The 22,978-nt window shown below is 39.1% G+C and overlaps 1 protein-coding gene across 2 annotated transcripts; it reads right to left on the bottom strand.

The window, feature by feature from the left end:
* Nucleotides 1–537: 537 nt before the first annotated feature.
* On the bottom strand, nucleotides 538–6,648 carry LOC139432832 (multiple inositol polyphosphate phosphatase 1-like). Of its 2 annotated transcripts, none has more exons than XM_034100746.2 (5): nucleotides 5,985–6,648; nucleotides 5,266–5,475; nucleotides 4,686–4,783; nucleotides 3,853–3,983; nucleotides 538–1,487 (listed from the first exon to the last, which is right to left on the bottom strand). In XM_034100746.2, the coding sequence occupies exons 1-5, from the start codon at nucleotides 6,571–6,573 to the stop codon at nucleotides 1,109–1,111; spliced, it is 1,407 nt and encodes a 468-aa protein (XP_033956637.1). In that variant the 5' UTR covers nucleotides 6,574–6,648; the 3' UTR covers nucleotides 538–1,108. The 2 variants fall into 2 exon arrangements, with proteins under 2 accessions (XP_033956637.1, XP_033956638.1); XM_034100747.2 differs by having other exon boundaries at nucleotides 5,266–5,460.
* Nucleotides 6,649–22,978: the final 16,330 nt, after the last annotated feature.

The following is a 22,978-nucleotide window of genomic DNA, read 5'->3' as shown; positions in this document are numbered from 1 at the left end:
ACAGTTGAGTTTAAAAAAAAAAAATACATTTTCCAACCTGTACTTATTTCATAAAAACATCTTAAATACATTGTTTCAGTAGCTGACATATTGATAATGTATAATATAGTAAAATGGCTATCCTATTGTAAATGGTTTTTTACTTATTGGGGAAAGCCGAAAAAGTGTTGCAACTATCCCTGGTCTCCCCTATAAAGTAACATCATGGGAAAATGCTCAAGTGAAGTACAAGTTCCTCACAATTGGACTTAGTACTTGAGTAAATGTACTTAGTGACATTCAACCACTGATTATTATGCATGAAACTAAGTTGCACTTTACCGACGGCGACCACTAACAATGACAGAAACGCATAGATGCATCGATAATGCATGGAATACTCTATCAAAAATATCTAAATTAGTTTACTATTTTTAATTAAATCCTACAGTAACATGAATAATATATATTTTATAAAAAGAAAATAAATAACACACGTTCACAAAACAAATAATTGACCAGACAAAAGTACGATAAGAGAAATAAGGACCAGAGAACTTGTAAAGTTAGCCCATAACTTAGGTTGCAGTTTAATCAAACCATGATCATTAAATTCAGAGTAGCCAGAGCAATAAAACGGAAACACGCCTGCCAAAAATATTTGAATAGGAAACTAAAAGGACTGTGTAATGTATTAAACACCACCATTCATGTCGTCATTCAGACAGACCACACAATCTTGTGCTCTTTCAAACCAAGAAGAAAGGATTTTGGTAAAAGCTAAATAAAATGTGTACACTGCAAACACAATTTAACTGCTGGAGAGAAACCTTGGCAAAAGCAATACTGTAATGGTACAGGTTGTATGGAATTAAAAGCTAGTCCGGGATCAATTTCTGAAACCAAATCTGCATTTTCTCAGCCTTAAGGCGAAGCGAGTCAAAATGTTTTCTTATGTTTTTCTTCTTCCAGATAAAAGGCCATGCCAAACAATGATTTGAACATGGTTTAGGCATTTAGACTCTGACACTCCTATATGGGGATCACAATGTTCACACCTTTTGCAATTAAAATACATTGAAGCCACTATAATGACCTATGTTCCTGGATCTTCCCTGTCTACCCAGAGTTAAGCAGGACTCTTGAATAGCTGACACTCGGTCTCAAAATCACAGCCTTGGAGCAGCTCCCTGTAGTTCTCTTTGACATCTTCATAGCGAGGCATGGAGGCCTGCTGGTCGCTCAACCCGGGGAAAGTCACAGGCTTCTCGTTGAGCAGCGCCTGCAGCCTCAGCTCTCCGGCTCCACAGTCGTACAGCACCAGGAGGAGGTTAGCTGCATAGGGTAACATGTGGCTGGTGCGGAAGGAGCGTTGGGTCTGTGTGGCGTAGTTGGTGGAAGTGATTGATCCGTTGTTCTTGAAGAAGCCCAGAAGAGTGAGCAGTGGCAGGAGGGTCTCTGCATGGCCCACCTGGACTGTCACAGCTTCAGTCACCTGCTGACCTGACCTGACATACAGAACATAAAACATCCGTTTCAGGTGTTAAACACACAATCTGCTCAGGGACAATTAAGCCTGATGCTGAACCAACCAGCAAAAAAGTCATGTGGACACCTTAAACTAGATGTTGTAGATATTAGTGCTGAAACGAAAGGTGTTATAATCAATTAGTTGGTTGCCGTGATTTGTTTAATCAATCTATAGAGACAAGACATTTAATTTGACAAAAAAACCTAAATAGTAGATTACATGAAACAGGGCTGCCAACACTCACGCATTGAGCGTGAGAGTCACACAATTAACCCATATCTCACGCCACACTTGCCTTTCCTCACGCTAAGTTTTCGTCCAAAATAAATGTATATAAAAATAAAGTGAAGGAACAGCAAACCGAGCGGTCTATGAAATGAGATGTTCTTCTGGCTTAGTTTAGTGAAGTTGGAACGATATTGGGAGATTCTGATTTCACGGATCAATAACTCATGAACAAAACGTTATTCAGACACAAATGACGTCTCCTAAGTACCGTGGTAAGGCTGACAACGAACTACAATCACATTTTGATCAAAAAAAGCCAATACGCGCCGTCCTCCGAGCTGGACACATTACATTGGTCTCTATCTGCAGCCGGAGAAGAAACGAGTGCTCAGGGACCGTCTGCAAAGTGCAACTCCGAAAAAAGAGAATACAATAATATTCAATCACTATTATACAGTTCATTACTACCAAACTCACTACACACATCAAGTCTCCTGTGTGTCATACTACAGCAAGGAGTTTGGAAGAATATTCTTTTGAATAATTTTGGGGAATATTTATAATGTAAAATCTTTAATAAATATGGCATCATTTTAAATAACTTTACTATTATACAGTATATTTCTACCAAACTCACTATTTGCATTGTTGTTGTTAGCATCTGGTTAGCTTAACGGATATTAGAAGCTGTTTCTAAAACAAGGAAAGGGAGAGCTCTGTCCTGTCAGACTGAGAGAGATAACTACAGCTCAGTGAGGTAAGGGACTCTCTGTTTAGATAGTTAACTTTAGTCTAGTTATCTCAGTGGGTCTCAAACGTTTTGGTCACCATTTATGAGAATAAATGAAAAACAGTTATGAAATACTATATGACAGTAAAAGAAAAATACAGTTTAAAAGGGGAGTGATTTGTAAAATATCCATAAAGAAAAAGAAAATCTGTTTACCATAAATTCATTTTGCTCTCAAAATGCACCAGGTTGCACTGTTACTTAAAAGTAAAAAAATTAACAATTTGTCAATAATCTATTGGAGTAAGAACTTTGTGTTCATCTGTGTTTGTTTCTAGTAACTCCAGGACTCAGATTGAAGTGTGACTTTTAGCCTACATGACCAGCAGAGCTTGGGTATAGTGGACTTATTGGCCCAAACAGTGCAGTTCATAGAAACATTGATGGACAGAGACCTGTGTTTTTAAAATTGCATAAATAAACCAACTTGTTTAAATAGACTGGCAGAGAGCGCTGACCTCTGCCAAGGCCAATTGTGCAATTACATGGATTTTTCCAGTCAGAACCTAATTATTCTGACACTACACGAATGCAGCACAAATGCACTTTTTTTTTGCGAACTAAATTATAATGAAACATAATTTGTCCCTGGATTCACATTCACTTCAAAATTAAATGGATATTATTATACCCAACCAAAAGTTATAATAATATAAAACTGAGAAAAACAACAAGACCATGACATTGGAGAATCTGCTTTGACAGCAACAAAAGTTGTCTACCTATATTTTGCTTGAGCTTTTTATTTAATCTACAAATCATTTCAGCTCTACCTATAAGAGTTATACGTGTAGGGTCTTGTTTTATAACTCAGTGTCTTACCATGCAGTGATTTGAAAGACAAAAATGGTTCCTATTGTTCACACATTAAAGACGTAAACCAACAAATAATTTATCTAAGAACAAATATTGTCTGTGTGTTGAATGCCTGATATATATGAATTCTAAATACCTCCATCGCTGTTCAAAATGTATTAAAAATACATTAATGAGCCACACAGTTGCACCTTCGTTTGTTTTAATTAACAGCGGCAGTGTAGTTACTTTAGGGCACTCTCATATACGGTAAACTGTTGCTGTAAATACGTCTCTAGAGCAACCAAATGTGTATTCATCCACAGATAAAAATAGTACCCAACGCATTCCCTGCAAGTTGTACGTCTTTAGTAAGGATGTTGCTATTTCCCAGACATTTAGATTCAAGTTTAAAATAAGATTAGTCTGAAAGTAAGAACACTTAAAATGTAGCACAATTTAATATATAGAGTTAGACATTGTCTGAAAAAGTATTGAATATGTTTTAGGAGCATATGTTTGTACTCACTTGTTCTCAACGGCTGTTCTGTTCAGTCGACTAAACACATCATGGAAGAGAATGCAGCTCGATTTGCTGTTAATATCATAACCGTAACCTCTTTTCCAGAATTGCTTGAGGTCATTGGCATACTCCATAACCTGTTGAACCAGAAAGTACAAATCATTGCTACAGCTTTCATTATTTTGTAATGGGGTATAACATTTCAGTCTTCCCGAGTGATAGGTCGGCTTGTAACACAAGACACAAAACACTATTTGTGACATGGATAACGGCAAAAGGTTTCTCGACAAATGAATTACGTTAAAATGCAGAGAAATAATTAGACAGCTTTTATACAACCTTTTTTTTTTAATTCAACAGTTTTTATTTGTTCATTTTGTTTGTTCAACAGAGACAATACCGTTTTACCAATTTAATCAACTCAGCAGAAGTCAATTTGCAGCAGTGAAATTCAAAATTAAATTCAAGTTAAAATAAATTGATTAGACATATTTCCGACCTTTGATGACATTGTTCCTGCATTGAGGGTCTAACACTGATAGTAATAGGTATTTTTAAACTGATAAGATAGGTCTGTTTGTTTGCTTAAACTTGGATTATTTCCCTTTGTCTTTTATCTAGATTTTATGTTCCTTGCGGACTTGCATTTAAGAACATGTTAAGTTATAATGTGTAGAGTTTATATTGATTTGTACACATTTGATTTGAAAAAGAAAAACCTGAAAAAGTAAAATACATAATCTATTATGATAAATAAACAAGAGTAATTTCACTCAAAATTAGGTTACTGACTAATAAACATCTCCTCCAAACAATTGTTCAGTAGCTGAGTGACGTACCTGTGCATCCACCTCATCAAAAAGCTGACACCAGGGGGAGTTCACGGTCTTGATGGCAAACTCATAAGCACACAAATAAAATGCAGCTTCTGCCATATCTGCAGCAAAATGTTGATAAGAAAAATCAGAGAGGACAGTCGGCCATTAAAGCTTGGTTAAGTAACATCAGAAAAGCAAGCTAAAGTAAGAAAGAAAAACCCAGCCCTGTCCCAAATCTTTTTTCATACGGAGAAGGTACCAGCACTAGCTCCTAACAACGAAAATTAACAACAAATACATTCTAAAACAGATCACCCAACATAGATTTAAAAAAAAAAAAAAGATTTGTTGATTTGATTACTTGTAAGTTCGTTGACAATGTTCACCACTAAAGTACAGGGTGCCCCTGCTGTGTCTCTAGTTCTTCCACATTTATTGGTTGACTTCATGCATTTTACCAGTGGCAGATAAATAAGGCTAGGGGAGGCTAAGACTTCCCTAAATAGTTTTTTCCTATATTATTGTGCAAAACAATGTTTTCTAAACGTCTCACAGGCATGCTTATTAAATAAATAATCAGAATACTTTCTCTACGACTGACCGTCATCGATGGTATTGTAGGGGACTCTGAGACTGTCTGCAATCTTCTCCGTGACCCTCCTCATTTCTGGTCCCTGTCTGAACTTGTCCACCTCTGACAGAGCTGTGGGGTTCTGATCAACTTCCTGCACAAACCTGGTGCAATGGTCAAAGAACCTCATGAGAGCATCATTCACTTCGTGGTCAAACTCCTTATCTGTGTAGGAACAAACTAACATATTACTCTGATAATCTGTTAAAGTGGTGAATACTTTTATATTGTATTGGCGGTAAAGTTAGTTTGAGGTTGGATATTTACATAAACATTTCAATAGAGATGATAAGGTATGTTGTTAACACAAGCTCAAGAGATTGTAATGCTTTGTTCTACGAAATAAAACACAGAAGCTTTTTCTTTTCATAAAAACGACAGTTACTAACCAGGGCCTAACGGTGTGATGACTACTACAACAATTACCACCATAGACGGGGCTTTGCAGTCACTTTGATATAACAGTGTCTTACAATGTATTGACAGTCCCTAATTGTAAACTGTTATCTCACACAGAGCACACAGGGTTTCATTTAGGGACCCTAAATGAAACCCTGTGTGCTCTGTGTGAGATAACAGTCCCCTGACAATGTGTAACTGAGGGAAAAGATGCTGGATGGAGTGAAAGTCTGTCAAATAATATCAACCCTTAAACAAACATCACCTCGGTTATTTGATCACTGCCATACCTGTAATCGCCCACAGCTCTGTCAGTCCTGCCTTGAAGGACAGCGTGCTGTTGACACACCTGTGCTTTGAGCTGGTCATGAATTTGATGAATCCTCCTCGGAGCTTCTCCTCTGAGATCAGAGAGGGGAACAGCTTTGACAGCCTGATGGCCAGATGCTTGTGATCCTCCACACCTTTCTGCACCAGTCTGCCGTCCATGTCCTCAGTGTACCACATCCGCCACTGGCTCTTGATTTCCCGCAGCCAGCTCTCTTTGCCCGAAGCGCTGCTCATGACCAGCTCGTACAGTTTCTGCATCTTCTTGGCATTTTTGCTCGTCGGGTACCTCGTACCATGTCTTATTATGGCCGTCAGATGAAATGGTTGACATTGTGCAGATGGAAGCGGCAGGATTGATGTGTTTACAGCGAGTATGTCCTTTATGAGATGCGGGTTCACTTCCTCATACCTCCCTTTCGTGGTGAAATATTTGGCGATTGCTGGTATGTCCAAATTGTCCTCATAATTCACATAGTCACGAAAACAGATGCCAAAGCTAGTTGAGATCGTGATAAAAACAACAATGTTTATCCACAAAACGACCGGCATGATGAGACATGGAGGCTACTCTTTGTTTGTATGGCCGCGTGCTCTCTCGTACCAGACCCCACAACTGATGCCGCGTCACCACGTTGGACTTTTCAACCAATCAGAGCCTGTCCCATACATTGCACTAAGTTTACATAATAAAATAATGAAATTTGATCAGTTTTGATCACGTGACTGCTTGTACTTTAGTAGGTGAGGTGACTCACAGTGTAGCAATTATTTGTTAAAGGTCAAAGTCCTGCATGTCTAAAGAAAAAAAGGATTAGAATAGTGTAGTGTAAGTGTAGGCTACTTTACTAAAATACAAATACTTATTAAGCAGCATCGCCCATTTCACAATTATATAAATGTAAAATATTACTCAGTTATAAATACATTTTGGGCTGGTATTGTAACCATATAGCCTACTGTAGCTTGTGATTTCAACCACACGATTAATAAAGTTGTATCCATAAAATACATCCCCTTACGAAAATGAACTATAGTATTACTATAGTTTACTATAAGAGTTGTATAGTATCCTATAGTAAGTTTGTAGAGTTCTATAGTATTTTTCACCAGCTATCGTATTACTATAGTCTTTTCTGTAGTGCCATTTTACTAGCTATAGCAGCCCTATAATATTTCAATAGTAATACTATGTATCTAGATCTTTGTAGTATTCCTATATTATTTTAAATATTATAACTATAGTATAATATATAGTGTTTCTGTAGTTGTTTTTTGAACACACTATAGACCACTCCTATAGTAATATGATATTGTCATAATGAATGCATATTATTACCATAGTGTTTGTAAAAGTATTACACTCCTGGAATTAATGTCGTTTTTTTTAACACACTGCTGTGTCAAAGGCAATTCAACACATTCAGTGTCATTTCTGAACTATTTTACACAGTGTAGTAGACAAAATAAAAATGCACATAGTCAACACATTAGTTTTGACTAACACTGGGCTAACATTGGGCACTGTCATTGGGCACTGTCCTGCCCAATCACAGTTGAGTTATTTCAAATGTATCATTTTTCAACTGTCCAACTGTCCATCAAATGTCCCAACTGCCATTTCACCTCTGGCTGCTGTGGAGGATGGATGTCAGCAGAGGAGAGTCTAACTCTAGGTAAGTTACAGAAACAAAACGTTTTTAACAAAGTGAGCAGATATGTTGTCATAATGTGAGCAAGCTAGGGGTCTAAATACATATTTTTAAACTTAATAAATATGTTTTGCCAATGTTGAACAGCTAACTATTGTTTGAGTTTAGCTGCCTGGATGACAATTATTTTTCCTTTAAGCCGTTCTTCTATTTTATTATATTTATTTTATCTTGACTTATTGTAGCGTACACTCTTTTCTGTGACCATCATTCTTCAATCGGCATTATATTGATAGCATTAGCAGCTATATGTTTAATGCTATCTCATTGTTCGGCCAGATGTGGCGGGAAAGTGCAAGTGACAAGACCGACAGAGGCTGCGTTGATATCATAAGAGGCTTCTCAATACTCAAATTTCCCCTCCTCAACTCCTCGACTCCTCGGTCCTCCGGTAGTGACCCGGAAATGAATTTCAGCACGCCATTTTGAAGGACGTCTCATTTCTCTAAATGCACACCGAGGACCGAGGATCGAGCGTCGAGGAGGCTCTCTGGAGGAGCTATAACCGAGGATACACTGATGGTTCCTCCGCGGATCCATTTCCGGGAACGGTGGAGGCGTGACGCACGGCCGGACTTATCTCAGCCAATGACAGCTCTGCATGCATCCCCTGGATATTATTTTAGAAACTGCTCTCATCGCAACGTGATGTTTACAGTGAGAACAGCTGTGAGGCCCGTGCAGAAAGCAGAGCAGTGTGTAAAATATATATCACTCAGTATAACAGACCTACTCTCTTTATTTGCTTTAGTTTAGTAGATATCTACAAAGAGTCGATATTTTTCTAAGACCATTTAGTGCTTCACATAATAAAATACACAACGGCTGTAGCCTGATTATGCGTTAGGAGCTGTAGGTGTGTGTGGTACAGTGTCGGTGCGTGTTGTACAGTGTTTAGGTGTGTGTTGTACAGTGCGCAGATGCGGCGGACAGACAGGTCTCAGTTGGTTTGGTGTCCTCTGCTTACTTTTAATACTTGCAAATACAACTTTTGGCCCGTAATTTCAATTCCCCATTTCATCGACCAGAGAGAGGGGGGGATATATCCAGTCTCTGATTGTGTTACGTTATTATGAGAGTGCTCTCATACTTTAAATTGCATATATTTATATAAATATATTTGTGTGTGTGTGTCCGCATCTGTAGCCTGTTATTGTCTCATTATACCGCACTCTCAATGAATTAAAAGTACATATGTGGGGGAACAATGTTCAGCTGATCTAACAGAGATTATAAAATATGACAAAACACTCGACAGCTGATGCAGCTGTTGCCACGTAATAATGAACGGACGTTGCTTTAATATGACCGCTCAGAGGAGAGGAGTTCTCATTTCTTTAAACGTCTGCTGCTTCCCCTCCTCTCTCCTCGGTTCCCCTCCTCGGTCCTCCGCTCGCATCTCCTGTGGGTGGGTCTAAGTATCGAGGAGGGGAGTCGAGGAGGGGAAATTTGAGTATTGAGAAGCCTCTATTGACTGTATGGTTGATATACAGGCTGAAGTCGAATAGTCCATTTAGCTTAGGAACCTTCCTAAAGGAGTGAAATGACCCGGAAGTCCCTCAGTGGCAGCCATGATAAGTGCCGTTCGAATTCTCTAGAATGATGAGAATGATAGGAAAGGAGGTTTCAAACTTCTTTTATAACCTCCTTTAGCTTAGGAACCACTGGACCTCCCTAACCGACAGGAGAAGCGAAAATGCTGCCCCACAATGCCTTGCAGCCGCAGCATTTGCTGTCACTCAACAGTCGGCCGTTCACGGAAACAACCGATTATGACCGAGAAATTATATCATGAAAGTTACGGTGCTTATTAAGCATTTTAAAACATAGGTGGTAGGTTGCCAAAGTGCTTTGTTTTGAACGTTCATCAGTATTATAATCAAAAAGAGAAATATGAACGTTAGTTTTCACTGAAATTATCAAATAAAGTCAACATTTCAGTCTTTACTGAGCTGTGTGGGGTTTGTTCAACTTTTAAAAGATGTTTGAATGGTGATATACACAGTGATAGATGGTAAGGACTAACGTTTATAATAAATACATTTGTATTGATTTTAAGATCTTTAGTTCATACAATCATACGTAGGCCTATTGGGATCATTTGTATTAATGTGGACCGGAGGGAGAGGGGGACGAGCAGAAGTTTCACTTTCCTTTTGTATTTCAATTCCAACTTTGGTCATGAAGAATATGTTTCTCTGTTGTCCACGTTCATAAAGCAAAGCAGCAGCATCAGAGCACGGTGCAGAGTCTCTAGATGAGTTCACAGTAATCCCTCGTTCTTATTAAACATCCATGTTGTAGTCCGCTGTATAGAAAACTGTGGTTTCCATGGTTTCCCCACAGCAGCAGACGCACACAATAGAGAGGCGAAGTCCCTCCCTTTCCGGGAGCCTCCATGGGACCCCGGAAGCGTAAAATTATACATTGAAGTCAATGGAGAGAGAAAGGTTATCTTTTGATCCCGTTTGAATTGTGCCACGAATGACACATATGATGTTTGTCAATTTAAAAGAATATTTTGCAACTCAAAAAAATTAAAATGTGTCGTAAAACTGTGAAGTTACACATTTTTTTGTGTGAAACCGAGTGAACTACAGGTCTCTGGTCTCGCACAATACGCGTCACCATCACAAAGATGGCCGTCACGTTAGCAAATTTCACCTGTTTCTTTCAGAATGAGAATAAAAGTATAAAACGAGGTGACTACAAGTCTGGACACGTTGAGAGCTGTACATACACGAAAGGGGAGTTATTCGGTTCTGTAAGAGCAGCGGGACCGGCTTTACAAGATGTTGGTGAGTAATATGAGTGCAATGTGTAACGTTAATGTCAGCTAGCTAACATTAGCTAACAAGGTACACTAATGTGTTTTGTTTCAGTAACTAGTGTTCTCCTTTAGAACTTCGTGGTCTGTGTGTGCTGTGGATAACATTAGTGTTCACAAGAACAAGGTACACTCCCGTGTTTTGTTTTAGTTGCTCTTCAGATTGAAGCGGACAGTTTTATATCGACTATACTGTATGTGTGATCTCCTTTTACATCTCGTTGTGTCATTTGAGTTTATTTTCTGTGTGTAGATTCAAGGGTTTTGGTTATCTTGTCAATTTGTTTGGTTATCCAGGCACAGCTGTGCGTGACTCCCTCGGGTACACTGGTATGTGTTTTCCTAATGTAGAGAGCATTGATTAATTAATAAACTACACACTGAGTCTAGATCCTGACCAAATCCTTTTTTATTGTTGATCAAATGTTTTTCAAAAATGTATTCATACACATTTAGAAAAATACAATGTACAATCACAACCAGTACAACACACATTACAAAAAATACAGAAAAAACAAACAATAACAACAATCAGACAAAACTATGGAAAAATAACCCCTCCCACCCCCAGATCTATGGGTCTGCTGGTCTCAGGTCAGTCTAAGCCCTCTCTCGCGGATGCGGCTGGATGTCCTTGGGCATGATGTTGACCCTCTTTGCTTGGTTCATCTTACTGGGGGGCAGCTACATGGATGTCGGTGCAGTCCACAATCATTGTGCAGTTGAAGGCAGAATGAATTTATTATTGACTCCGAATGAAGCACAACTTCATGTCATACAATACATTGACTTTATTTGTAATTGTGTAAAAAAATAAAGCATTGATTAGCAAGCAGGACATGCAGGAACAGAGCACGGTGATGGATGGAGCTGGGAAGAGAGAAGAATAAAGAAAACAGATCAACTTCATTATCGGATATTAAAAATTCAATTTCAGAACAAGTTGCCACTCCTACAGTTTTCTAGTGTGTAAAGATGATTTCACTTGACCTATGCACAATATCACACTCAATACATGTGTGTCTCTGGGGGGTGCATTGTGCCTTTGATGTATATAAATAATATACCATAACCAAATACTATTACGTACAGTGGAAATCAGGTTGCCAGAGCAGGTCAGTCCAGTGTGCATGTTCCTCAGGGTCTCAGCAGTTACAGGTGAGGTAAAGAAAATAAAAGAGAAAAAGGTCAGTAACAACACTTTAAAGTAACAACACTTTGAATAATTATCTCTTTTAATAATGTTCTATCAGTAATCACTCAACTACTGTCTTTCCAACAAACAGATTGACTCACTATCATCACAATGAAACACGTCCAGAAGAATGGACCACAGATGGAAATTAGCTATTAGCTATAATCTGGCATATTGCATCTCTTCTCTTTGCTGAGATTAATGTTTTTGTATGCATGGTCCTTCTATAAATAAATACATGTCATGCAAAACTGCCTGCCTGCCTGCCTTCCTTCGACTCTCCCTGAACTGCCTGATCTTTTAATGTTCAATGTTAACCATTTGAGCAGATAGCATTAAGTAGAAAAGATCGCAGATGCTAATCTGCCGTTAGCCTACTTCATGTTAAGGCTAATACAAATGACAAGGCTAAGTAATGTGATGCTAACTAACGTGCTCGCTACTAGCTATGTAGCTAGCTTGACTGTGTTCCATGCACAACATGTGTATTACCTGATATGTTTTGTCCAACGACTCCTGGTCCTTTCATCAGACGGGAAGCGATAGAACGAGCTATGATCTATAAGTATGATCACTTATGTGATTACAACCTGGTACAAAGCACACAGGCATCTTGTAAAAGTGAATTTATTTTTAGCAATCTCTTATTTATTGGAGGGAATAAATCAGTTATGAGATCTTCTTCTTCTTCGCTTTAATTACGAGTCGCAACCACTTGGAGCATTATCGCCTGTGACATCACTTACGCGAGCCAGAATGGGATTTGGGATTTGTAGTCTTTGTAGTCGCGTATTTTTCATAGTCTTATATTTCAACAGTTTTACGACAAAATGTGACTTTTTTGACATGGAACTTATTGTTTAAGATTGACAAACATCATATGTGTAGTTCGTGGCACAATTCAAACGGGATCAAAAGATACGTTTTCTCTCTCCATTGAATTCAATGTTAATTTTTCGCTTCCGGGGTCCCATGGGCCGGAAGTAGATGGGCGTGACTTCGCCTCTCTATGACGTCCGCTGGCGCATCATAAACACGTCGGATAGTGAAAGTGCATTCGGATTTTCTAAAGTACCGCAGTCTCTTCTCCTAAGTCCTTTTGAATTCTCCTATCCACTATCCCTTAACCCCGTGATGTTTCACTCAGAGGTCAAGGAATAGACGATAGGGTTAGAACTTAGGAGCTGATTTTTAAACTATCCGACTGCAGCCACAGTCTCTGCAAATACGTAACTTACTCGCACTAAAGTTATTAGTAGTACGTGTACACTACAGTTTACCTGTTTCTGACTAAAACATCAGCCACTACTCTATACTTGCAAATATTATATTGTGTAGAAGGGAGATTTCATATCTGCCTCTTGTCGCTAAGGCAACTTGTGTATGTGAGATGCAGCGTCACACACTGCACGTTGGGCCTTCCCTTCCGATTATTTGATTGGTCGGAAGGGAAGGGCCTGACATGTCCCTGACACAGCGGACTGCGGGGCTGCAGTCGGATAGTTTAAAAATCAGCTCCTAAATTCTAACCCTATCGTCTATTCCTTGACCTCTGAGTGAAACGTCACGGGGTTAAGGGATAGTGGATAGGAGAATTCAAAAGGACTTAGGAGAAGAGACTGCGGTACTTTAGAGAATCCGAATGCACTTTCACTATCCGACGTGTTTATGATGCGCCAGCGGACGTCATTGTGTGCGTCTGCTGCTGTGGGGAAAATATGGAAACCACAGTTTTCTATACAGCGGACTACAACATGGATGTTTAATAAGAACGAGGGACTACTGTGAACTCATCTAGAGACTCTGCTCCGTGCTCTGATGCTGCTGCTTTGCTTTATGAACGTGGACAACAGAGAAACAGATTCTTCAGGACCAAATTTGGAATTGAAATAAAAAAGGAAAGTGAAACTTATGCTCGTCACCCTCTCCCTCCGGTCCACATTAATACAAATTATCCCAATACGTATGATTGTATGAACTAAAGATCTTAAAATCAATACAGATGTATTTATTATAAACATTAGTGGTCCTTAACATCTATCACTGTGTATATCACCATTCAAACATCTTTTAAAAGTTGAACAAACCCCACACAGCTCAGTAAAGACTGAAATGTTGACTTTATTTGATAATTTCAGTGAAAACTAACGTTCATATTTCTCTTTTTGATTATAATACTGATGAACGTTCAAAACAAAGCACTTTGGCAACTTACCACCTATGTTTTAAAATGCTTAATAAGCACCGTAACTTTCATGATATCATTTCTCCGTCATAATCGGTTGTTTCCGTGAACGGCCGACTGTTGAGTGACGGCAAATGCTGCGGCTGCAAGGCATTGTGGGGCAGCATTTTCGCTTCTCCTGTCGGTTAGGGAGGTCCAGTGGTTCCTAAGCTAAAGGAGGTTATAAAGGAAGTTTGAAACCTCCTTTCCTATCATTCTCATCATTCTAGAGAATTCGAACGGCACTTATCATGGCTGCCACTGAGGGACTTCCGGGTCATTTCACTCCTTTAGGAAGGTTCCTAAGCTAAATGGACTATTCGACTTCAGCCCGGGTGTAGTATAGAGTGAGTAGCGTGCAATACTGTGTTTCACCACACATTAATTTAGAGGGGCGCTGTTTCAGTCTTTGTAAAATACTCACTGACAACAGCGGAGAGATGTTTTTTAATACAAATAAAAAATATGAAGAAATACCCAGCCTCCAGGAGAAAACGCCACTGGAGGCTGAGCAGAATATCCCCTGTGCTTCGCTAGAAGTTGTCTTTATGGGTGAAGTTAATTAACTTAAAATTACCATACTGCTTATAATTTATATAAGGTGTGTATTAATGGGTTTAACTAGAAGATGATAGATGATGGCATTTAATTTAATCTGGCATAATATGATTAGTCAACATCAGGATGAATTTGTCTTTTTTATATAATTACAGGAAGCGGGAATGAGCTGCAGGAATCTGTTAAAGTCCTAGCAAAAAGGAAATTAATAGAATAATCTACAGTGTCCAAAGCACAAACCATCTCCTGGAAGAAACAGGTGAATTTGGATTTGTCCTGGATAGGATTTTAAAATACAACACAGACTTCAAAGAGTTTATAGATGTTGATAGAAGTGAGAACATCAGTAACTTTGACAGATTCCAAGTGCACTTTTCTGAAGCACCGGATCTTCAGCCTGTCCTAAGAAAAGTCTGTCAAACTCAGGTATACATGTATCATGCTTGTTAAATTGTGTTTCAAAAAATCACACAGACCAGAACTTTACTTTGTGCTGTGCTTGCTCTTATTGTTTTGTTCAGCCAAGAACCAGTTCTTCTGAATGGCCTAACTGATCTACTTAAGAAGAAAATTCCAGAAGTATTTGATGAACTGCAAACTAATGCCATTCTTACCGAGAAGACCAGCCTCAAACTTGTCAAAGTTTGCTTCTCTGACTTGGTGGAGAGGCATGGGTTGTAAGTATATGAATGTGAAATGTGTTTATATATAGGGGTTGGGACACTTTTTCCCTTATTTTCATTGCCCAACCATTTCTGTTTCGGGCCTGAAATTGTTCTTGTACATTTTTTACATTTAAGTTATTCATATTCTGTGAACAATGTATTTAATTTTGTTAATAAAGTCCCTATCTTTCAAATTGAAACTGCTCTGCTTGCTAACTTGTATTTGTTGATACCATACTTACTATAGGGATGCATACATCATTATTAAAGCTAATTAACTATAGATTCACTATAAGATCACCATAGCCAACTCTATAGTATTACTATAGTAATTTTCTGTAGTGTGTTCCAAAAAACCATAGAAATAATATATAAAGCACTATAGTGATACTACATAAAACTCAATAGTATAGCATAATAATTTCCTATAGTGGCTGAAAAACCATAGAATACTACAGGAAATCATCAATCAATCAATCAATGTTTATTTATATAGCCCAATATCACAAATGTTACATTTGTCTCAGTGGTCTTCACAGTGTGTACAGAATATCAGTATGACAATACGACACCCTCTGTCCTTAGACCCTCACATCGTACAAGGAAAAACTTCCAAAGAAAACCCAGTTTAAAGGGAAAAATGGGAGAAACCTCAGGGAGAGCAACAGAGGAGGGATCCCTCTCCCAGGACGGACAGACGTGCAATAGATGCCGTGTGTAAATTGAAAAGATAATACATTTGCAACATAGGTAGTCCAAATGTTTGGAAATGCATGTGTGTATAATAGGAAGATGAATCCACGAGGATATCCATCGAGGACCTATGATCCAGGACCACAGCCACGACTCAAGATCCAGCGCTCGCGATCCAGGACACAGGACCGCAGGATCATCCATGACTCCGGATCCCAGCGTATATAGACACCAAAAAGAAAGACATTTGGGGAAGCTGGGTTAATCGGAACATGAGTGTACACGGGTATAGACAGAGAGAAGGAAGAAGTAAGATGTCCCCCGACAAACTAAGCCTATATCAGCAAAACTAGGGGCTGAATCTAATCAGCCCTAACTATAAGCTTTATCAAAAAGGAAGGTCTTAAGCGCACTCTTAAAAACGGATAGGGTGTCTGCCGCCCGAACACAAACTGGAAGCTGATTCCACAAATGTGGAGCTTGATAAGAAAAGGCTCTGGCTCCCATTGTACTTTTAAAGATTCTAGGAACAACCAACAACCCTGCATTCTTGGAACGCAATGCCCTAGTAGGACAGTAGGGTATAATGAGTTCTTTAAGGTAAGATGGCGCCTGCCCATTAAGGGCTTTGTAGGCGAGAAGAAGAATTTTAAATTCTATCCTGTGTTCGATAGGGAGCCAGTGTAAGGCAGCCAGAACAGGAGTAATGTGGTCCCTTTTCCTAACTCTGGTTAGTACACGAGCCGCAGCATTTTGAATCAGCTGAAGCGACTTGATTGACTTCTTAGTACTCCCTGATAATAAAGAGTTACAATAATCCAGCCTAGAAGTAACAAATGCATGGACTAGTTTCTCTGCATCGTTTTGAGGCAAGATATGCCTGATTTTTGCAATGTTACGTAGATGGAAGTAGGCGGTCCTTGAAATTGATTTTATGTGGGCGTTAAAGGATAAATCCTGATCAAATATAACACCAAGATTCCTTACAGTCTCACTGGAGGCCAAATTAATGCCATCCATAGTTAGTATGTCTTTAGATAATTTGTTTCGTAGATTCTTCGGGCCAAGTACAATAACTTCAGTTTTGGTCGTGTTTAACATCAAAAAGTTTAAGGTCATCCACGTTTTTAAGTCCTTAAGGCAGTCTTGAATTTTATTTAGATGATTAATTTCATCAGGCTTGATTGATAAATATAGTTGAGTATCATCCGCATAACAATGAAAGTTTACAGAATGATTCCTTATAATATTGCCTAACGGAAGCATATATAATGTGAACAAAATAGGTCCGAGCACTGAGCCCTGTGGCACTCCATGGCTAACTTTGGTTTGCGTGGAAGATTCATCGTTAACACGTACCAACTGAGAGCGTTCAGATAGATAGGACCTAAACCAGCCTAAAGCAGTTCCCTGTATGCCAACTAAGTGCTCTAGTCTTTGCAATAGGATATCATGGTCGATAGTATCAAATGCAGCACTAAGATCGAGCAAAACAAGAATAGAGACAAGTCCCTTGTCTGAGGCTATTAGAATATCATTTGTGACTTTAACCAGCGCTGTCTCTGTGCTATGATGTGTTCTAAAGCCAGACTGAAAATCTTCAAATAAATCATTGTTTTTTAAGTAATCACACAACTGTTTTGCGACCGCTTTCTCAAGAATTTTTGAGAGGAACGGAAGATTAGAAATAGGTCTATAGTTGGCTAAAACCTCTGGATCGAGGTTGTGCTTTTTAAGAAGCGGTTTTATCACTGCTACTTTGAATGATTGTGGAACATAGCCTGATAATAAAGACATATTCATAATATTTAATAAAGAAGTGCTAATTAATGGAAAAACTTCCTTCAACAGCTTAGTTGGAATTGGGTCTAACATGCACGTTGATGGTTTAGAAGAGAGAATCATTGAATGTAATTGTTCAAGGTTAATGGCTGAAAAGCATTCTAGTTTACTATCTAGTGTAATATTAGAACTTACGATTCCGGGAGCTGTTGATAACACTATACTGGTCGAAGGCAAGAGGTCATTAATTTTGTTTCTAAGAGTAACAATTTTATCGTTAAAAAAGCACATAAAATCATTACTACTGAGTGCTAAGGGAATAGAAGGCTCAATGGAGCTGTGGCTCTCTGTCAGCCTGGCTACAGTGCTGAAAAGAAATCTTGCATTATTCTTATTCTCATCTATTAATGAAGAGTAGTAGGCTGCTCTCGCTTTACGCAGTGCTTTCTTATATTCATTGAGAGTAATATGCCAAATTAAACGAGATTCTTCAAGTTTAGTGGAACGCCATATCCTTTCAAGTTGTCTAGACTTTTGCTTTATTTTGCGGGTTTCGGCATTATGCCATGGAGCTAATCTATGTTGTTTTATTTTCTTCTTTTTCAAAGGAGCAACAGTCTAATTTTATTCGCAGCGCATCTATAGCACTATCAACAACATGATCAATTTGGGGTGGTGTACATTTTGTATAAGTTTCCTCCCCTACATGCAGACATGCTATCGAGTTAAGTATTGGTTGAATCTCTTCCTTAAATGTGGCTATAGCACTAACAGATAGGTTTCTGCTGCAAGAGCTTTTGACTAATGCTTTGTAGTCTAGTAACAGTACTTCAAAAGTTACTAAGAAATGGTCGGATAAAGCAGGATTATGCGGTTCGACTAATAGTTGCTCAATTTCAATACCATAAGTCAGAACAAGGTCGAGAGTGTGATTATAACAGTGGGTTGGTTTATTTACACTCTGACAGAAACCAACAGAATCTAATATAGAGTTAAATGCAACAGTAAGGCTATTTTTATCATCGTCAACATGAATATTAAAGTCACCTACGATAATTACTTTGTCTGTTTTAAGAACCAAAGTTGATAAAAACTCAGAGAATTCTGATAAGAATTCTGAATAAGGACCTGGTGCACGATACACTGTAACAAATAAGATTGGCTGCAAAGTTTTCCAGGTCGAATGCGTAAGACTAAAAACGAGGCTTTCAAAAGAGGTATAATTACATTTTGGTTTAGTATTGATAAGTAAACTTGAGTCAAAGATTGCTGCAACTCCACCTCCTCGGCCCGTGCCTCGAGAAATATGAGTGTTGACATGGCTGGGTGGAGTGGCCTCATTTATGCTGACATATTCTTCATGTCTCAACCAAGTTTCAGTGAGACAGCATATATCAATATTATAATCTGATATTAAATCATTTACCAATATTGCTTTAGATGCTAGAGATCTTATGTTTAAGAGACCACATTTAATCTTCCTGTTTTGTTGCACTGTAGTAGTTGTTACATTTACTTTTATTAGGTTATTATGTATGACACCTCTATTAGGTTTTACCTTAAATTGTCCTTGGGCAGACACACACACCGCTAATATTGGGTATTTTATTGGGTTCGGGATTCCTATGGGTGACTGCCTAGGAGAGAGCGCAGAGAAGCGTGTAAGACTACGACTCTGCCTCCTGGTCTCAACTCCAGTTTGTCATGGATTACGTCCACAAAGCCCTGAAATGTTTGCCGAAATGAGATCTGCACCTTTCAAAGTAGGGTGAATGCCGTCTCTCTTAATCAGACCAGGTTTTCCCCAGAAGGCTGTCCAATTATTTACGAAGCCCACATTGTTTGCTGGGCACCACCAAGACAACCAGCGCTGAAATGATGACATGCGGCTATACATGTCATCATTGATCAGATTGGGGAGGGGACCAGAGAAGATTACGGTGTCCGACATTGTTTTAGCATAACTACACACCGACTCCACATTAAGTTTTGTGCATTCTGATTGGCGTAAACGAACATCATTACCACCGACGTGAATAACAATCCTACTGTATTTACGTTTATCTTTAGCCAGCAGTTTAAGATGCGCCTCAACGTCGCCCGCTCTGGCCCCCGGAATGCATGTGACTGTGGAGGCTTCGGTCTCTAAATTCACGTGTCTCATAATAGAGCTACCAATAACCAGAGTTGGCTTCTCAGCGGGTGTCTCGCTGAGTGGGGAATATCTGTTAGATACGTGAACGGGTTGGTGGGGACCTGCGGGTTTCGCGTTATGCCCCTTCTGAACAGTCACCCAGCCTCCCTGCTGCTCGGGAGTTGCCGGGGGACGGCTAAGAGGAGCTACATTTTGCCGGTCCGCACATGCTAACATGGGCTTTACTTTAGCTGAGTTACTTTCTAAGATGCGGAGCCGGGCTTCTATGGCTATGATTCCCGCCTCCAACCTAACAACTATACTACATTTAACACATGTATCCTTACCAGTAAGGGAGGCCGGGAAGTAACCAAACATGAGACAGGAAGAGCAGGAAATAGCACCAGAAGGTGGGGAAAGAGCCATGGCTAGCTATCAAGCTAAAGTAGCTACCGTTAGCAAACCCGAAAAGAGTGTAGGCAACTGTGGAGTTACAGTCGCTAAGAGAAGGAGAGTTGTGAGTGCTTAAGCTGTAGTAACGTGTGATTACAACGTCAGGCAGTTGCCGTGATCAAGAGTTTTAAAATGATCGATTAAGTTTAAGTTAATAAGCTATCAGCAACAGAACAGGCACACGGGATACCCGGAGATGACAACAACAACCGGAAGTTGCAACGTGCTCACCGCAATAGGTTCCTCCTTCCGCTCAGTCTCACAGAAACATTTAGTTTGAAATGGAAAAGGAAACACTATAGTATAACTGTAACTTCACTATAAGATCACCATAGCCAACTCTATAGTATTACTAAAGTAATTCTCTATACAGTGTGTCCCAAAACACCATAGAAATACTATCGCAGTTTTTTGTGGTATTTCTATAGTAATTCTCAATAGTAATACTATAGTGTTTTTTCGTAAGGGTCAAATGTGTAAATAAACTAAGAGTAAATGTACTTAGTATAGCCTACATTTTAACATTATTGCTATCTACCATTTAATGACCCACTGAAGATTACCTTGCCACTGTACTGTCTATTGTATTCACCATCCTGCCATTTTATATAGTCTATTACTTTTTGTTTTGCCGATAATATATTCCGTTTTTGCAAGCTAATCTTGTATTGAAAGAAAGACAGCCAGAAACAGTTAGTTAAAGGAGACCTATCATGCTATATTTAAATGATATAGTGTATGACCATACCTATATAAGGTATATTTATACATTTTATTTTTCAAAATACCAAACAGATCATTTTTTAGACATGCCTCGTTTCGCTCATTTTCGCTTTATTCCAAGCCCGTCTTTGAAAATTCTGAGCAGCAGCTGACCACGCCCCCCTGCAGAAGAGCAGGCATGAGCCGGCGAGAGTCACGTTACCATGCTTGCTGTGATTACGAGTGTCGAATAAACATGTCATCTCAGAGCAATGCATGTGTTCAAGCATACTATCAATTTGATCCAGAAACTGACCCTGAAGCAGCGGAGGTTTTGGTGGAGGTGCAACAATCTCGGTTGCAGCAGGACGTTTCTGAATGGTTAGCTGACAAGCTGTTGTCCCTATTTATTTTACTCCGTTACGATGCTTGCTCCTTATTCCGTTCATATTTTGACTAATTAGCAAGAATGCAATGTGTACAGTTTGTAACGCAAAAACAGCGATATATAATATTTATAAAGGGAGACATTCATATTTTCAGCATATATACAATGGCCTCATTGCATTTAATAGTTTACAGTCCTTTTCTTCCAACATCCTGCAACAACCGTTGGAAAGTTGAATAACTTAGGATGATAAAAAGTATAACTCCAACAACACCTCAGTTGTCAGCAATGTGTGTAGTTTCATGTGTTTTTAAAAGCTCAGTTATTGACTTATTTGTGCAAATTGCGCCACGACGTCATTGTACTATTATATACTACACAGCAATGGCATAACACACCCATGTGTACGACAAAAAGGTCCACACACACAACCTTATGCTTTTGAAATCAGAATATTCTTTACCCATCCAAACATGAATAATCACGACACATTTTGATATCAACTTGGAACTTTATTGTCAAAATCAACGGTTAAAAAAACCCATACAAAAAAACTAAATGTAGCCTACTTGTATTTTGTATAAATGACACTAAATATTTTTACAGAAGCTTTGTGAGCTGGTGCTGGGGCTTCCTTGGACGCAGGATCAGAGTGGTGATTCCGGCCTGCGTTGTCCTCAGGATACGCAGGGAGTTTCCTGATCCGTGAAATGTCGATGTTGGGTTCAGACAGCAGCCAAATTGAACCGTGTAGCATACCCGGCGATGACCTCCTCCCTGTCAGGTCGCTCATAATGGTGCAGGGTCCACAAAGACTTGCTCGAAGATGAGGTCCATCAAGTTGGCCACGTAGGGCTGTGCAATGGTAAAAAAAGCACAACAAAAAATGTGGTTTAGACTAGTATATTCATGTAAAAAACTGAAACTTCTTAGCAAAGCTCTCTATTTAGCAAAGCTCTTTGCTTAGCCTTTTCCAATCTGAGTTAGTTTTGAACCGTAACGTGCATGCTGTGTTTCTGACTCAATACAGATGATGTGTTGGAGAGGGGCTGAGCTCAGTAGACTGCCTGTAATGAGTGCTAGCCACTAATTAGCCTGTTGCTAGAGGTAAGGCCTTGTCAACAACAACAGACCAACGGGGCTTTAGCTCAGTTTTACTCGTGGTGTGTGTCCCCCCTCGCATACATACAGTGTTGTATCCTAACACACCCCCATTTATATTCATGTGCGCAAACAAGTAAACACACAAAAGCTTTTACATATAACGCTGCAAAACACGGCATGTCTCATTAGCGTAGCGTAGCTTAGCTTACAGATCGATGATATCTGATCGTTCTTACAGACTACAATCACAAAAGCGTTTACATATAACGCTGGAAAAAACGGCACTTGCCTACAGAAGATTACGTTTGTTATTATAACTTACTCAATATGATTGTAGAGGATATAAAATACTAATAAATAGGAGAATAAATACTTGTGTTATCGCCTAGGGCGTGGCTGTACAGCCTTCACACAGATCGCCATTACGGCAGTATGTCTGAACATGTTAGCAAATGCCTGATAATTCAAATGACAAAGCAAAGACTGCGGAGCGTACAAAATAAAATGCTACAAAAATATA

This window comes from Pseudochaenichthys georgianus, chromosome 15 (assembly GCF_902827115.2).
Source record: "Pseudochaenichthys georgianus chromosome 15, fPseGeo1.2, whole genome shotgun sequence".
Lineage (NCBI taxonomy): Eukaryota > Metazoa > Chordata > Actinopteri > Perciformes > Channichthyidae > Pseudochaenichthys > Pseudochaenichthys georgianus.
This window is presented reverse-complemented; position numbering and strand designations above follow the sequence as displayed.

Coding starts and splice junctions, on each gene's coding strand:
- LOC139432832 (XM_034100746.2), bottom strand. CDS start 6,573: ATGCCGGTCGTTTTGTGGATAAACATTGTTGTTTTTATCACGATCTCA. Junction 4,784..5,265: donor CTACAATACCATCGATGACG/GTCAGTCGTAGA, acceptor ATTTTGCTGCAG/ATATGGCAGAAGCTGCATTT. Junction 1,488..3,852: donor AGAACAGCCGTTGAGAACAA/GTGAGTACAAAC, acceptor TCTGTATGTCAG/GTCAGGTCAGCAGGTGACTG.